Genomic DNA, 17,895 nt, shown 5'->3' on the forward strand with positions numbered 1-17,895 from the left:
AAACTGAATTTGGCCTTCAACTTTGGTTACGGCCTACTAACGGTGTCTGCCCCTGCCTGGTGTTTGTCCTCAACTGAATAAAGCTGAGCTTCATCCTTCTGGCTTTCGGCCTATAGTATCAGAAATTAAACTGCATTTGGCCTTCAACTTTGGTTACGGCCTACTAACGGTGTCTGCCCCTGCCTGGTGTTTGTCCTCAACTGAATAAAGCTGAGCTTCATCCTTCTGGCTCTCATTAAGTGCTGTGTTTTCAAAAATTGGTGTTTAGGGCCTACTAACGGTGTCTGCCCCTCCCTGGTGTTTGCCCTCAACTGAATAAAGCTGAGCTTCATCCTTCTGGCTTTCGACCTATAGTATCAGAAATTAAACTGCATTTGGCCTTCAACTTTGGTTACGGCCTACTAACGGTGTCTGCCCCTGCCTGGTGTTTGTCCTCAACTGAATAAAGCTGAGCTTCATTCTTCTGGCTTTCGGCCTATAGTATCAGAAATTAAACTGCATTTGGCCTTCAACTTTGGTTACGGCCTACTAACGGTGTCTGCCCCTGCCTGGTGTTTGTCCTCAACTAAATGAAGCTGAGCTTCATCCTTCTGGCTTTCGGCCTATAGTATCAGAAATTAAACTGCATTTGGCCTTCAAATTTGGTTACGGCCTACTAACGGTTTCTGCCCCTGCCTGGTGTTTCTCGTCAACTAAATAAAGCTGAGCTTTATCCTTCTGGCTTTCGGCCTATAGTATCAGAAATTAAACTGCATTTGGCCTTCAACTTTGGTTACGGCCTACTAACGGTGTCTGCCCCTGCCTGGTGTTTCTCCTCAACTGAATAAAGCTGAGCTTCATCCTTCTGGCTTTCGGCCTATAGTATCAGAAATTAAACTGCATTTGGCCTTCAACTTTGGTTACGGCCTACTAACGGTGTCTGCCCCTGCCTGGTGTTTGTCCTCAACTGAATAAAGCTGAGCTTCATCCTTCTGGCTTTTGGCCTATAGTATCAGAAATTAAACTGCATTTGGCCTTCAACTTTGGTTAGGGCCTACTAACGGTGTCTGCCCCTCCCTGGTGTTTGCCCTCAACTGAATAAAGCTGAGCTTCATCCTTCTGGCTCTCATTAAGTGCTGTGTTTTCAAAAATTGGTGGTTAGGGCCCACTAACGGTGTCTGCCCCTCCCTGGTGTTTGCCCTCAACTGAATAAAGCTGAGCTTCATCCTTCTGGCTTTCAGTCTATAGTATCAGAAATTAAACTGCATTTGGCCTTCAACTTTGGTTACGGCCTACTAACGGTGTCTGCCCCTGCCTGGTGTTTCTCCTCAACTGAATAAAGCTGAGCTTCATCCTTCTGGCTTTCGGCCTATAGTATCAGAAACTAAACTGCATTTGGCCTTCAACTTTGGTTACGGCCTACTAACGGTGTCTGCCCCTGCCTGGTGTTTGTCCTCAACTGAATAAAGCTGAGCTTCATCCTTCTGGCTTTCGGCCTATAGTATCAGAAATTAAACTGCATTTGGCCTTCAACTTTGGCTACAGCCTACTAACGGTGTCTGCCCCTGCCTGGTGTTTGTCCTCAACTGAATAAAGCTGAGCTTCATCCTTCTGGCTTTCGGCCTATAGTATCAGAAATTAAACTGCATTTGGCCTTCAACTTTGGTTACGACCTACTAACGGTGTCTGCCTCTGCCTGTTGTTTCTCCTCAACTGATTAAAGCTGAGATTCATCCTTCTGGCTTTCGGCCTATAGTATCAGAAATTAAACTGCATTTGGCCTTCAACTTTGGTTACGGCCTACTAACGGTGTCTGCCCCTGCCTGGTGTTTGTCCTCAACTGAATAAAGCTCAGCTTCATCCTTCTGGCTTTCGGCCTATAGTATCAGAAATTAAACTGCATTTGGCCTTCAACTTTGGTTACGGCCTACTAACGGTGTCTGCCCCTGCCTGGTGTTTCTCCTCAACTGAATAAAGCTGAGCTTCATCCTTCTGGCTTTCGGCCTATAGTATCAGAAATTAAACTGCATTTGGCCTTCAACTTTGGTTACGGCCTACTAACGGTGTCTGCCCCTGCCTGGTGTTTCTCCTCAACTGAATAAAGCTGAGCTTCATCCTTCTGGCTTTCGGCCTATAGTATCAGAAATTAAACTGCATTTGGCCTTCAACTTTGGTTACGGCCTACTAACGGTGTCTGCCCCTGCCTGGTGTTTGTCCTCAACTGAATAAAGCTGAGCTTCATCCTTCTGGCTTTCGGCCTATAGTATCAGAAATTAAACTGCATTTGGCCTTTAACTTTGGTTACGGCCTACTAACGGTGTCTGCCCCTGCCTGGTGTTTGTCCTCAACTGAATAAAGCTGAGCTTCATCCTTCTGGCTCTCATTAAGTGCTGTGTTTTCAAAAATTGGTTGTTAGGGCCTACTAACGGTGTCTGCCCCTCCCTGGTGTTTGCCCTCAACTGAATAAAGCTGAGCTTCATCCTTCTGGCTCTCATTAAGTGCTGTGTTTTCAAAAATTGGTGGTTAGGGCCTACTAACGGTGTCTGCCCCTCCCTGGTGTTTGCCCTCAACTGAATAAAGCTGAGCTTCATCCTTCTGGCTTTCGGCCTATAGTATCAGAAAGTAAACTGCATTTGGCCTTCAACTTTGGTTACGGCCTAATAACGGTGTCTGCCCCTGCCTGGTGTTTGTCCTCATTTAAATAAAGCTGAGCTTCATCCTTCTGGCTTTCGGCCTATAGTATCAGAAATTAAACTGCATTTGGCCTTCAACTTTGGTTACGGCCTACTAACGGTGTCTGCCCCTGCCTGGTGTTTCTCCTCAACTGAATAAAGCTGAGCTTTATCCTTCTGGCTTTCGGCCTATAGTATCAGAAATTAAACTGCATTTGGCCTTCAACTTTGGTTACGGCCTACTAATGGTGTCTGCCCCTGCCTGGTGTTTCTCCTCAACTGAATAAAGCTGAGCTTCATCCTTCTGGCTTTCGGCCTATAGTATCAGAAATTAAACTGCATTTGGCCTTCAACTTTGGTTACGGCCTACTAACGGTGTCTGCCCCTGCCTGGTGTTTGTCCTCAACTGAATAAAGCTGAGCTTCATCCTTCTGGCTTTCGGCCTATAGTATCAGAAATTAAACTGCATTTGTCCTTCAACTTTGGTTAGGGCCTACTAACGGTGTCTGCCCCTCCCTGGTGTTTGCCCTCAACTGAATAAAGCTGAGCTTCATCCTTCTGGCTCTCATTAAGTGCTGTGTTTTCAAAAATTGGTGTTTAGGGCCTACTACCGGTGTCTGCCCCTCCCTGGTGTTTGCCCTGAACTGAATAAAGCTGAGCTTCAACCTTCTGGCTTTCGGCCTATAGTATCAGAAATTAAACTGCATTTGGCCTTCAACTTTGGTTACGGCCTACTAACGGTGTCTGCCCCTGCCTGGTGTTTCTCCTCAACTGAATAAAGCTGAGCTTCATCCTTCTGGCTCTCATTAAGTGCTGTGTTTTCAAAAATTGGTGGTTAGGGCCTACTAACGGTGTCTGCCCCTCCCTGGTGTTTGCCCTCAACTGAATAAAGCTGAGCTTCATCCTTCTGGCTTTCGGCCTATAGTATCAGAAATTAAACTGCATTTGTCCTTCAACTTTGGTTACGGCCTACTAACGGTGTCTGCCCCTGCCTGGTGTTTCTCCTCAACTGAATAAAGCTGAGCTTCATCCTTCTGGCTTTCGGCCTATAGTATCAGAAATTAAACTGCATTTGGCCTTCAACTTTGGTTAGGGCCTACTAACGGTGTCTGCCCCTCCCTGGTGTTTGCCCCCAACTGAATAAAGCTGAGCTTCATCCTTCTGGCTCTCATTAAGTGCTGTGTTTTCAAAAATTGGTGGTTAGGGCCTACTAACGGTGTCTGCCCCTCCCTGGTGTTTGCCCTCAACTGAATAAAGCTGAGCTTCATCCTTCTGGCTCTCATTAAGTGCTGTGTTTTCAAAAATTGGTGGTTAGGGCCTTCTAACGGTGTCTGCCCCTCCCTGGTGTTTTGCCCTCAACTGAATAAAGCTGAGCTTCAGTCTTTAGGCTTTTGGCCTAAAGTATCAGATATTAAACTGCATTTGGCCTATTAGTGTGTTTGGGCCCTTAAAACAGTGTCTGCTGCTCCTGGGTTTGCTACTCCACTGAACAAAGCAATGCCGCCTGTTTAGTCCTGTTACCAATTTTGAACTGCATTTAGCCTACTTTATTCTTTGGCCCTATATCTGTTTCCTCCTCATCCTGCCCATTGCCCAGCCACTGCTAGATGAGTCTGCTGGTACATTGACCTAGACCACTACATTCCCCTTGCACTCTACACAGCCAGAATCTGACCCTGCTGAAAGTAAGGTTCCCCTTCCCGCATGTTATACCACCTTACACAGGGACAAAGAGGAAGGTGCAGATGAAAGTGCAGGTTCCTTCATCAGGTGGGGGGGGCATACTCGTTGGCGACGTCACTGGCACAGGGCCCCTCAGAGTACGCAAAAGTGTCGCTGCTGGTGGGAGGCGCCCCCGCCGTGCAAACACACCGCTGTACTTTGAGGGGCCCTGTGCCAGTGCCAATGCGAACAAGTGTGCCCCCCTGCTTGCTCAGGATCACAGCACTTGCAACGTTGAAATACTTACCTCTCCCTGCTCCACCGCCGTGACGTAGTCCTCGATTCCTGGGCCCACTAAAACCTTGAACCAGCCCTACCCCCCACAAATTTGCCAAATGACCCCCAAGTTCCATTGAACAACTATTATTATAAAGTTAATTAAGATTGACAAGCTTCAGAAACAAGAATGGATGTTTTTGGCATTAAAATGGGCACTGTAGGTGTTTTCCTGGCCTCCACTCACTGCCGACTATGCTTCCCCATTGACTTGCATTGGGTTTCGTGTTTCGGTCGATCCCCGACTTTTAGCGATAATCGGCCGACTGCACTCGACTCGACTCTGGACAAAGTCGGGTTTCACAAAACCCGACTCGATCTTAAAAAAAAGAAAGTCGCTCAACCCTACTCGTGATGCATGATGCAAGTAAAGACATGCTGAGGATAAAATTTGGAAGAATTGAATTTGCTTTTTTTTCTATTGTATCCTGCCACGAACGTCCTGCTTGAACATTAGGATTCAAATTTGCAGCACTTTGATTGGATGTGCACAGAATTTTGAGATTTTATAGTTACATTTTGCATTTCTGCTTAGGAGTCAGCAGATGCCAGCGCTCAACTAGATCCCATTGGTGTCACTTCAGAAGAAGACCTGCACTATTCCACCATCGCTTTTTCTTCTAAACCCTCCAAAGTGCCTCCAAGTCAACCAGAAACAGAATATGCCGAAATTATCATGAAATAAATTGATCCAAGTGTGAACTGTGATCCCATCATGAGTTAAAGGTTTTCTTTAATTTTGATGTTCCTAATGGACTGGTTTACAAATTATAAGATACGTATGTAATGTTTTTCATAGTTTGGTGACTAAACATTAATATATGTGAAGCTGGATTTACCTATATGGACAATAAGCTCACAACATGCAGTAGATGACCCTGATGAAGAGAACTAGTAGATGGACATTTGAATGATCATTGTCCATTGATATGTAAATTATGTATTTTTTATCTAATGCCCTTCAGCTTGATCTTAAGCTCTAACGACTTGTAGGAAGATCGATCTTGAGCAAGACTAGATAGGTCCACTGGGGTCTTCTCCACTATTATCTTGATTGTATCAAGCCATCAGGTTTCTGATCTTCCTCTTCTCCTTCTTCCTTCTGTTCTTCTGACCATGAAGTCCTTTTCCAGTGATTAAATTCTGTATATTGATATGTTAGTTAGATCACAATGTACCTTAGGAGTGAAAGGAGGACCTATACTGTATATAGGAACATGCATAGTTTCCGACTGTCCCAGAATGTCCTACATATATGTCCTTTTGAAAGATATGGTCAATACACATTTGCCTTGAAGGTGCAATGTCAGTCTTGAGGGTGTTCCTATGCAAAACAAATGTATTGCTTAAGGGGATCTTGTCGTCAAGTTTTTCCGAATAAGGCCATTGCCACCACGTTCTTCTACGTTATTGGTGGAGTTGAGTGAATTTTTCAAAATTCGATTCCGATTATGACCAGCAGCAAATATTGTTTTTACAACATTCACCCTACACAGCCGAACGTCATTGGAGTCAATGGGAGTAGAAATGAACAAATATGTTCGGAACCGATCATCAAACATAAATTCGGCCCAAATAGGATACCAATATGGCATGAATATGGCAAATACAGATACGACAACTGATTCCAAACATATTTGCTCAACTTTATTAATAAGCCTTTCATATCACCGTAGAAGTGACACATAACTTATAAAATAAGTCTTGACTCTGTCATACACTGTATGCTAATGTGCAGTGAAGTGTCCGACAAGCGTCTCTTGTTCACGTTGGGTGCCCAAGGATGACATCTTTTACATGTCTGCAAGAGCTCTCTGTTCGAGTGAGACTTGACTGGCTGAGTATAGCATTCACCTGTGAAGGGTTAGGGCTACAGAGTAGAGATGAGGCACACATTAGAATATACTAATCGATAACTTCAATTTTTTTAATGGGTGAAAAGTTTCGGTAAAAATGGGATTTAAGGTTTCAAAACACCAATAGGCAGCCATACTGTTTTTATAAATATTTGCAATGTTTTCCAATTTATTAGAAAAGTAAGGAGAAATAGAGAGAGTTCAGTAGAAGTAGAATATTTTTCAATAGACATGCGCCTACTTGTGGATAATGCCGATACTACACTGTAATTACTTGACAGTGAACGGCTTCAGATACATCAAGACTGATGAACATGCCAATTCTGAAGTAGCTTAGTTGGTGGGTAGTTGTGTTTCACATGTCAGTTGCATATGGTAAATATACTCTACTAGATGGTGGCCCGATTCTAACGCATCGGGTATTCTAGAATATGCATTTCCACGTAGTATATTGCCCAGCCACGTAGTATATTGCCCAGTGACGTAGTATATTGCCCAGTGACGTAGTATATTGCCCAGTTACATAGTATATTGTCCAGTGACATAGTATATTGCCCAGTTACGTAGTATATTGCCCAGTGACGTAGTATATTGCCCAGCCACGTAGTATATTGCCCAGTTACATAGTATATTGCCCAGTGGCGTAGTATATTGCACAGCCACGTAATATATTGCCCAGTTACACAGTATATTGCCCAGTGACGTAGTATATTGCCCAGTTACGTAGTATACAGCACAGAGCCACGTAGTATATTGCACAGTGACGTAGTATATTGCCCAGCCACGTAACATATTGCCCAGTTACGTAGTATATTGCCCAGTGACGTAGTATACAGCACAGAGCTACATAGTATATTGCACAGCGATGTAGTATACAGCACAGAGCCACGTAGTATATTGCCCAGCCACGTAGTATATTGCCCAGCTACATAGTATATTGCCCAGCCACGTATGTCACAGGTTAAAAAATAAAAAATAAACATATACTCACCTTCCGAGGGGCCCCTTGTAGTTCTGTCGCCTGTGTGCGGTGCACGTGGCAGCTTCCGGTCCCAGGGTGTGATGACATCGCAGTCACATGACAGTGATGTCATGGCAGGTCCTTCTCACGCAGGCGTGCAGGGCCTGTGATGACGTCGCGGTCACATGACCGTGACATCATGGCAGGTCCTTGTCGCACACCTACCATAGCACCGGAACCTGCCACTTGCATGGACCGGTCACCGGAGCGTCGTGAGGAGGGGGAAAGGCAGCGGAAGGTGAGTATATAATGATTTGTTATATTTTATTATTTCTAACATTAGATGTTTTTACTATTGAGGCTGCATAGGCAGCCTCAATAGTAAAAACTTGGTCACACAGGGTTAATAGCGGCGGTAACGGTGTGAGTTGCCCACGGCATAACGCGGTCCGTTACCGCTGGCATTAACCCTGTGTGAGCTGTGACTGCAGGGAGTATGGAGTGGGCGCCGGGCACTGACTGCAGGGGAGTAGGGAGGGACTAATCAGACTGTGGCCGTCGCTGATTGGTCATGGCAGCCATGACAGGCAGCTGGCGAGACCAATCAGCGACTTGGGTTCCATGACAGACAGTGGCCGCGACCAATGAATATCCGTGACAGAAAGAAAGACAGACAGACAGAAGGACAGACAGAAAGACGGAAGTGACCCTTATACAATTATATAGTAGATAGACCCTAATGAGGGTTTTGGATTCATCTGTCCATCTGTCATTTCAATAGTCATCAGGTTATACTATATTTTTTGTGCTGCAGCCACAACATAATTAGCTTCCATCAGATCCAGAAGCCAGATCCATGAAGATCAGTCACTCTGATTATATTAATGACACAATCTTTATAAGATGTGGGTGGACTTTAAGACGCTCTCAGTCTCCTGATATTTCAGTTGTTAAATTTCAATTCTTTGATTAAGTTGTAGTTGTGCTAAGATGTTGTATTTTTTTTTACAATTTTGTGTTTTGTTATCTGTAAATTGTTAATGGGAGAATTGCAATGAAATGAAAATGTTTTTATAATAGTTCACAGAAAGTTTAATTTTGTTTGATTAATCTATTTTTTAGAGAAAGTGTGTATATATCTGTCAGGACTCTGAACATTTTTTTTACCTTTTGTGCATTACTGCCCTTTTCCAAGATGGCGTCTTTGGTCTCATGTGTGCTGTGTATTCCTGCTATAAAACTCCACCCCAACCTTCAGTCTGTGCTAGAGTATTCTGCCTTGCATCCAGCTCCTGACCTCTGGTTACTCCCTGGCTATATACCTGCTCCTGTGTACCTGTTGGGTTATCCTGCTACTCTGCTCTGAGTTCCTGCTGCATACACCAGTTCCAGTAATCCTCCTTCATCTGCTGCTCGTTACTTCCATCTTCATTTGCTGGACATGTAAGCTGTTGCTGCTCTGCAAGAACCTGAGACTATTACCCAGACCTCCCTGGTTGAGCTAAGATATTATTTGAACTGCCTTATAAGCATATCTATCTGTGTTTTGGACTAAGCAAGGACTTATTTGTATCAAGTCTCCTCAAGAATAATTATGCTTCATAGACTTTACCACTTATAAAACTGTGTCCTGTAGTTGTCTTGTTCCACGCAAAGAGTATCCTGAGTTATCCCCTATAATTATTACAGGATACTCTAGCCTAAAAAAGAAAGGAGACTGCTGGAACAATGACTGCAGAAAGCAGACTAGAGCAGGTGTTTTCCATAATTAGATCACGGCAGAAAGATGTGGAAGGTCTGCAAAAGAAGTTTGGAAGCTTTGAACACAATCAACAAGTGTTTGTACAGACTTTGCAGGACTTAAGCACCCGCATGGCAGCCCAGGAAAACAAACTTGCTGGCATAGAATCCCAGTATGGACGGGCTTTTCAGGACATAAGCACGCAAATGGCTGCACAAGCGACTTTTCCCTCTGGGCAACCACCAGCTAGCCCACCTAAATTGCCCCCATTCAGATTTAATGGTGATTGCGACAAATTTCGTGGCTTTGTGAATCAATGTATGCTATATTTTGATGTGCATGCTGACCATTTTCCTAATGATGGATCCAAAGTATTGTGTGTAATAATGCTGCTGACCGAACGAGCGCTCGCCTGGGCGAATCCAATGATTGAGTCTCGTGACCCATGGTTAAATAACTTGGATGATTTCTTGGCTGCTATGGCATTAATGTTTTATGATCTTAATCGCCATGCAACCGCTGAATCTGCTTTACTGTCTTTACGCCAGGCAAAATGTTCTGTTATTGAGTATGCTACTGAATTCAGGAGATTAGCGGTAGATACCAATTGGGAAAGTTATGCACAATTGAATATTTTTAAAAGGGGTCTGTCTAGTATTGTAAAAGATGAACTAGCTTACTCTGAGTCACCACAAGAGCTAGAGACATTTATACAGCATTGTATGCGCATTGACATTCGCCTTACTGAGCGTAGGCAGGAGAAGTTTGCTGCATATAACCGTATTTCTAACTTTTCCCTTCCTTCCAAAGAGCCTGCAGGTAAAACATCTCAGGAGGTGGAGGAGGTGCCCATGCAAATTGATTCCGTTCAGAGGCGCGAGATCAATGAGGCCATTCTGACCACTTCTTGATCAATTGTCCTAAGTGTCCTAGACGGCCTAACAAGGTGCTAGCAGCAGTATGGGAGTATGACAACTGTGATGATGAATCTGACATCTCTGAATGTAGCCTGCCTTTAAACGCTGTATTCCATTCACTTTCTATGAATTCACCCCCCAAGGAGCTTAAGGAAAAGAACTCTCACTGTTCTCTCCCTATTAAGATCCTGTGTTCAGGACAGTGGATTTCCAGTGCAGCTATGATTGACTCTGGTGCAGGTGGCAATTTCATGGATATCGCATTTGCCAAGGAACATGGTATTGAAATTCAGCAAAGAGCCTCTTCAATTACCATGGAAACAGTGGATGGGTCACCTTTAATCTCTGGGCCTGTGGATCAGGAGACCGTACCCCTTGAAATTTTGTTGGAGCCTAATCATCAGGAGCAACTTTCTTTCTTGCTAATTTCTTCTCCTCATTTTCCTGTGATTTTAGGCATTCCTTGGTTGTGTTCTCAGAACCCAATTATCAACTGGGAGACCAAGGAGATTATCTTTCCAACAAGGAGCAACTCAGCGTTAACAGAAGCTGTCCCTGAGTCCACGACTACGGAACCACATGTACAGGTATTTTCTTTACCTCCAGTATATAAAGCGTTCTCTGACATCTGTGACAAGAAGAATGCAGATCAGCTTCCTCCACACAGGCATTATGACTGTCCCATTGAGTTGCTTCCTGGGGTAGCTATTCCTTTTGGTAACGTATACCCTTAGGCGGCACCTGAGCTTCAAGCCTTAAAGGAGTATATTGATGAAAATCTGGTCAAAGGCTTCATATGTCCTTCTTCCTCACCAGCAGGGGCACCTATCTTTTTTGTAAAGAAGAAGGATGGGACCCTGAGACTCTGTGTTGAGTATCGGGAACTCAATAAGGTAACCGTACAATACCGTTACCCTTTGCCTCTGATTCCCGAATTACTGGAAAGAGTCCACCACGCTAAGGTGTTTTCTAAACTGGATCTTCGTGGGGCTTATAATTTGGTGCGCATTCGTCCAGGGGATAAGTGGAAGACAGCATTCAGATGCCGGTATGGACACTTTGAATCTCTTGTGATGCCCTTCGGGCTTTGTAACGCTCCTTCAACACCTTGCTAATGACATTTTCAGAGATTTGTTGGACCATTTTGTAGTGATCTATTTGGACAATATACTAATCTTTTCTGACTATCTACAGGAACATGAAGAACATGTCAAAACTGTTTTAAGACGTCTGAAAGAGAACCATCTGTATATTAAGCCAGAGAAATGCGAGTTCCATCGTTCTGAGATACAGTTCTTAGGTTATATCATCTCTCCCCAGGGGCTGAACATGGAATCTGGTAAGATTCAGGCTATCCTTGACTGGCCGGTACCCAAGAACGTTAAGGAGGTCCAACGTTTTATTAATTTTGCAAATTTGTACAGACGCTTCATTCGAAATTTTTCTGATATTGTCCGTCCCATTACTTCCTTAACAAAGAAGGAAAAGCCCTTTAAGTGGTCATCACAGGCTCAAGAAGCTTTGGATCGGCTTAAGATCTGTTTCACATCAGCACCGCTGTTGATACACCCAGATCCAACACTTTCTTTCATTGTGGAGGTGGATGCTTCTGATAATTGTCACGATATGTGTTGTGAATTCTGTTTTTGGGCTCCCTCTGGTGGTTACTGGTGGTACTGGCTGACTTTTGTCTTGCACCTGTTCCCATCAGGAAACTGGGAGTTTCCTATTTAGTCTGGCTTCTCAGTCATTCTAGTGCCGGCAATCAATGTTACCAGAGCATTTCTGTTGCTTGCTACCTGCTCCAAGTCTGCAACTCAGCTAAGTTGGATCTTTGGCATTTTTTGTGTTTGTTTGTCCAGCATGCATTTATATTTCTCTTGCTGCTGGAAGCTCTAGTGATCTGAAATTACTACTCCGGTGTCATGAGTTGATAACGGAGTAAAAGTAATTTCAGGATGGCTGTTTAGGGTTTTGAGGTGACCGCGAAGTCCTCTTTTGTATTTTCTGCTATCTAGTCAGAGGGCCTCTCTTTGCTGAATCTATATTCATACTGCGTACGTGTTTTCCTCTTACCTAACCGTTATTATATGTGGGGGGCTACTATCACTTTTGGGGTTTCCCTGGAGGCAAGCCAGGTCTGTGTATTCCTCTACTAGGGGATAACTAGATCTCCGGCTGGTGCGAGGTGTCTAGGGATAATCGTAGGCACACCCCCTGGCTACTATTAGTTGCGTGTTAGGTTCAGCGTCGCGGTCATCTGAGATTCCATCACTCCTAGAGCTAGTCCGTTTTTGCCTGAGTCCCTGCCATTGGGAACCATGACAGATATGGTATGAAATATCATAAGTTAGTTTTCTTGCTAGCCTGCGGGGGCTAAACCCCCCCCCTCTCTCTGGTTCGCTTTGCTTCCCTGTGAGTTTCTGAATCTAAGGCAGAAGGGGGTTTTATGGCCATGCCATAAATTCCAGGCTCTGAAGGAAGTTACTCGCCCCCTCCCAAATGCTCTAGCTGGAACTGTTAGAGAAGATTCCGGAATCATGGAAGTCTTTTGTTCCATTTTTGTAAGATATTAGGCAGACGATGTAAGATAGGAAAATGGTAGATATATCTTCTTATTCTCCCTCGGTGGATCTACGCATCACTCTAGTCACGGGCGTCTAACTCCATCGGGTGAAGAAGTAGGGATTGCTCTGTAAATAATAAGACATTTGATCTCATTAGAAAGCCCACGGTAATCTGAGATGAATGCTGGGTTTGTTACAACTATGATATGTGCAGTAGCGGAATTACAAGTCTTAGAAATATTTAGCTTATACTTAGTCAGAATGTAGAGAGAGGAGGGTCTGGATAAGCCAGCCTTTCTGTGATGTCACTAGCTGCAGGTTTTAAGTTTGTGGCAGGATCCCCAGCTCAGTCTTCTTCTTGTCTTTTCCTGTGAGCCCTGAGCACGTCCAATGAGCTGGGACGTATGGTTGCCTGCAATGCAATGATCTGAGAAATGTGAGTGTTATCTTTTCTTCATTTAATCCTTTTATTTTCATAATTACCTTGTACATATTTGCAATTGTCTCATTTGTAACATCTTTGTAAAATATTTTGATAAAGCACTGTCTACATTTTGTGGGGTATATTATTTCATTCCAGTTCTTTCTCCCTGCTCTAAAAACGTACCCTGTCTCTTGAAGGGAAATAATGCTACTGTTTTGGGTTAGCTTCGGACCCGTTTAATCAAAGCTGGTGGCAGCGATACTGTGCAGGCTTTTGGGGGGTCACTGTAGCGACTGCGGCTGGATAATTATTGTTCCTGCCTGAGCGGGAGTAGTTTATCGCATCGCTGCAGCGTGCCCAATAGCCAGTACATAGCAGGCAGCCTTTCTGGCGACTAATTACCCTAGGTGCAGTACCTGATCTGACCTTACAGTAAGGGGGGCGCCAGAGAGCTGCAAGGTTCAAGTGGAACTGTAAGCGGGATATACACAAATCCCTGCAGTTCATGGTATATTGAAGAGCAGTGGGATACCTAAAATAAGCCCCTGCTGTAAACTAAGAGGTCAATAGCCTTGTGTGTGTTTTTTTTATCACATTGTGGCAGTGGAGGGATAACCAAGATAAGCCCCTCTGCACATGTGATAGCCGTCTGTTGGTCTAAAGTCACCCCAATCCGTGACCTAAAGGTGGCAGTGGTCAGGAATCCCTGTGGATTTCGTGACAAACTGCTGGCCGCGGCTAAGGGATCTTGACAGTCACGGTGTGAATCGTGACAATAATGCTTTGAAGGATATTCTCTCCCAAAGAACTGGAGAGAAGGGTCTGCTACATCCTTGTGCTTTCTTTTCCTGTAGACTAACCTCAGCAGAGAAGAATTACGACGTGGGAGACAAGGAATTGCTGGCTATTATTGCGGCTTTCAAAGAATGGAGGCATCATCTGCAAGGAGCTGCACAACAGATCATAGTGCTAACCTACCATTGCAATTTAGAGTTCCTTAGATCCGCTAGATGTCTTTCTCCTCATCAGGCTCGTTGGAGCTTATTTTTAAATCAATTTAATTTTGTTATCTCGTACCGTCCAGGTTCTCGTAATGGGAAGGCTGATGCTTTATCCCGAATCCATGCTGCGGATTCCGTACTTGGAGCCCCGTCCAAGACCATTCTATCTGATGCCAATTTCATCGAAGTTATCCACGATCAGGACTTGTGGAAGGAGTGCAGGGAGGCCTATGATGGTGATGTATTTCTGGCCAACCCACCTGTGGATATTAATCTTGTCTTTAAGGGTGGTATGTGGTTCAGAGATCGACGTTTCTACGTCCCTGAGGTCATCCGTCTGCAGATCCTCAAGTTGGTACATGACTCCAAGTTGGCTGGTCACAGGGGGGTACAGAAGACACAAGAGTTCCTGAGCCGATTCTTCTGGTGGCCAACTTGCCTGAAGGATTCCAAGGACTATGTTCTCTCTTGCGAGGTATGTGCTCATTAAAGACTCCTCATGTGGCACCTACAGGTCTTCTACAACCATTACCTATTCTGTCCAGCCCTTGGGGGTCTATATCAACTGGACTTTATTGAGGAGCTGCCTACATCAGGGGGCATGAATACATTCATGGTGGTAGTTGATCGCCTGACTAAAGCTGCTCATTTTATTCCGTGCACCGGCCTCCCCTCAGCTAAAGATACAGTGAACTTGGTTATACAGAATGTCTTTCGGTTGCATGGGGTTCCAGATGAGATCATCTCTGACCGTGGAGTGCAGTTCACTTCAAGATTCTGGAAGGGGTTTTGCTCTGCACTCAATATTAATGTCTGTCTCTCTTCCACTTACCATCCCCAGACAAATGGTCAGACTGAGCGTACCAACCAGACGCTGGAACAATATCTAAGATGCTACGTCAGCCATTTCCAGGATGATTGGTTGGAGTTGCTGCTGTTAGCCGAATTTTCATATAACAATTCTCAGAGCACCTCTACTAAATTTACACCTTTCTTTGCCAATCTGGGTTATCATCCATGTATCTTACCTAGGTCTCCAATTAATTCTCCGGTTCCGGCAGTGGAGGAAAGGCTGACTGCGATGAGGCAAAATCTGGAGGTTCTGAAGGAATCTCTGACCACAGCTCAAGAACGTTATAAGAGATCGGGTGATAGATTCTGTAAACCTGCACCCATGTTCAAGGTAGGAGATTCCGTGTGGTTAGCAACTAAGAATCTGAAGTTAAACGTTCCTTCACAAAAACTTGGACAGAAATTCATTGGCCCTTTCAAGATCAACGGTATTGTGAGCTCTGTGGCCTGCCGGCTGAAGCTGCCTAGGACTATGAAGGTACACCCAGTTTTTCATGTATCTTTACTAAAGCCTGTATCTCCTAATACCTTCCAGGGACGTGTTGTGCCACCTCTGTGGGCTGTGGTGATTGATGGGCAAGAATAATTTGTGGTGGAGGAAATTGTTGATTCTAGAATTCGCAGGAATCGGCTCCAATATCTGATAAGATGGCAGGGATATCCCCCTGAGGAAGACTCTTGGGAACCTGTGGAAAACATCAATGCCCAACAGAAGATTTCTCATTTTCATCAGAGATTCCCTGAGAAACCAGGTCCGGGATCATCCTGAGGCCGCTTCTAAGGAGGGAGTAATGTCAGGACTCTGAACATTTTTTATTACCTTTTGTGCATTACTGCCATTTTCCAAGATGGTGTCTTTCGTCTCATGTGCACTGTGCCTTCCTGCTATAAAACTCCACCCCAGCCTTCAGTCTGTGCTACAGTATTCTGCCTTGCATCCAGCTCCTGACCTCTGGTTACTCCCTGACTATATACCTGCTCCTGTGTACCTGTTGGGTTATCCTGCTACTCTGCTCTGAGTTCCTGCTGCATACACCAGTTCCAGTAATCCTCCTTCATCTGCTGCTCGTGTTTACTTCCATCTGCATTTGCTGGACATGTAAGCTGTTGCTGCTCTGCAAGAACCTGAGACTATTACCGAGGCCTCCCTGGTTGAGCTAAGATATTATTTTAACTGCCTTCTAAGCATATCTATCTGTGTTTTGGACTAAGCAAGGACTTATTCGTGTCAAGTCTCCTCAAGAATAATTGTGCTTCATAGACTTTCTGCGTGATTGCATTTTCCTCTGAAGTTTCCTATAGACTGCTAAGCTGCATTTAATATTTAATCCAAGTGTTGTGGACTTGAGTTTCTCTCTGCACCTGTTTGAATCACCGTGTGATAATATAGACTTTACCACTTATAAAACTGTGTCTTGTAGTTGTCTTGTTCCACGCAAAGAGTGTCCTGAGTTATCCCCTATAATTATTACAATATCACTCTAAGGTCTCCTCTGTATATATAGAACCTGTTTTGATTCCTGTAATACAAACATAGCCTTTTTAATTTTTAATGGATTATGGAGACTTTTCTTTAGGATTTAAAAAAAGGTTTGCCCATCTTATAATGTTGGAACCACACAAGGCTTGGATTCAGGATTTTGTTTTAGTAGCAAAATTAGCACTAAGGCATTTAATACTAAACTCCTTGTTTACAGTGTATAAATAATTCTAAAAAATGTTGTTATTAGGATTAGAGATAAGCAAACCTTTCAAGGTTGTGTTCAGTTAGCACAGGGGTTTTTTTTTTCGGGGATGGGGGCAGTTCTCGTGAATTGATTCCCATAGTGTTCAAATTCACAGGGACCTAAAAAATTTTGCAAATCCGATTCAAAGTCAGTCCTATATGGATCGATCCATTCATCTTTGTTCAACATATTCCAAATAAAGCAACCAAAAGGAATGAGGGGAAAAAGCATTTACAATCACATGGTTGAAAAAGTTATTTCTTAAACTTATGAAGCTTGGATTGTATTTTTCTACTGTGCTGACTTTCCCTTAAGCTGCTGTTTCGACATATATTGTCATTGAGTTGACCATGATCTTCTCTGTAGATCAATGTATTTTAAAATGAATTGTGAGACCATATATCCAAAAGCTAAAACTTGGATGAAACTAGGTCAAAGCACACCAGTAAATCTACACCATAACAGCTGAAAAAGAAAAAGTTAAAGTGTTGCAATGGCCCAATCAGATTCCAGACAGCAATCCAATTGAAATATTGGTTGGACCCTAAGAAAGACCCTAACAAACTTAAAAAATTGTAAAGAAAATTGGTCCAAAAATCCTCCAGAATTATTTGACGGAATGATGAAGTCATAAAAGAAAACCATTACTGCATGTTATTGCTGCTAAAGTTTATTCTTTAAACTATTGATTTATGGGGTGTACTTATTTTTTCTGTCCTGATGAATAAAACCATTTAATTGACAAAGGGTGTACTTAGTTTTTCTCTTTCGGTCAATTTTTTTTAGAAAAATAATCTGGATTCACCTGAATCCAATTTAGTAGCAGGCTTGAACAGGGGTAGACAGCTATTTTATAGCAGAATAATAAAAAATAGCTACACTTTGCTCATACTTGACAAATTGCTGGCAAATACTTCAGCAGCACTTCATTGACACAGGCATTGTCTTCTTGTCCCTTTCACATTAATGTTTTAACACTAAGGCTTCAGACACTTGTCTTGTAGCAGACCTCACAGTCAGGAATAAAACTCTATATTCCCTTCAGTTGCATCTATTTTGCTCATACTTGACAAATTGCTGGCAAATACTTCAGCAGCACTTCATTGACACAGGCATTGTCTTCTTGTCCCTTTCACATTAATGCTTTAATATAATCACACTAAGGCTTCAGACACTTGTCTTGTAACAGACCTCACAGTC

The 17,895-nt window shown here is 43.6% G+C and overlaps 1 protein-coding gene across 2 annotated transcripts in view; it reads left to right on the forward strand.

The window, feature by feature from the left end:
• LOC143770441 (sialic acid-binding Ig-like lectin 13) overlaps positions 1 to 8,869 on the forward strand; it is a 153,124-nt gene extending 144,255 nt beyond the window's left edge. For both annotated transcript variants that reach the window (XM_077260066.1, XM_077260065.1), the window contains one exon: positions 5,185 to 8,869. In XM_077260066.1, the coding sequence (XP_077116181.1) occupies positions 5,185 to 5,334 (150 nt within the window). In that variant the 3' untranslated portion in view covers positions 5,335 to 8,869. The remainder of the gene's footprint in view (positions 1 to 5,184) is intronic.
• Positions 8,870 to 17,895: the final 9,026 nt, after the last annotated feature.

This window comes from Ranitomeya variabilis, chromosome 4 (genome assembly GCF_051348905.1).
Source record: "Ranitomeya variabilis isolate aRanVar5 chromosome 4, aRanVar5.hap1, whole genome shotgun sequence".
NCBI classification, from domain to species: domain Eukaryota; kingdom Metazoa; phylum Chordata; class Amphibia; order Anura; family Dendrobatidae; genus Ranitomeya; species Ranitomeya variabilis.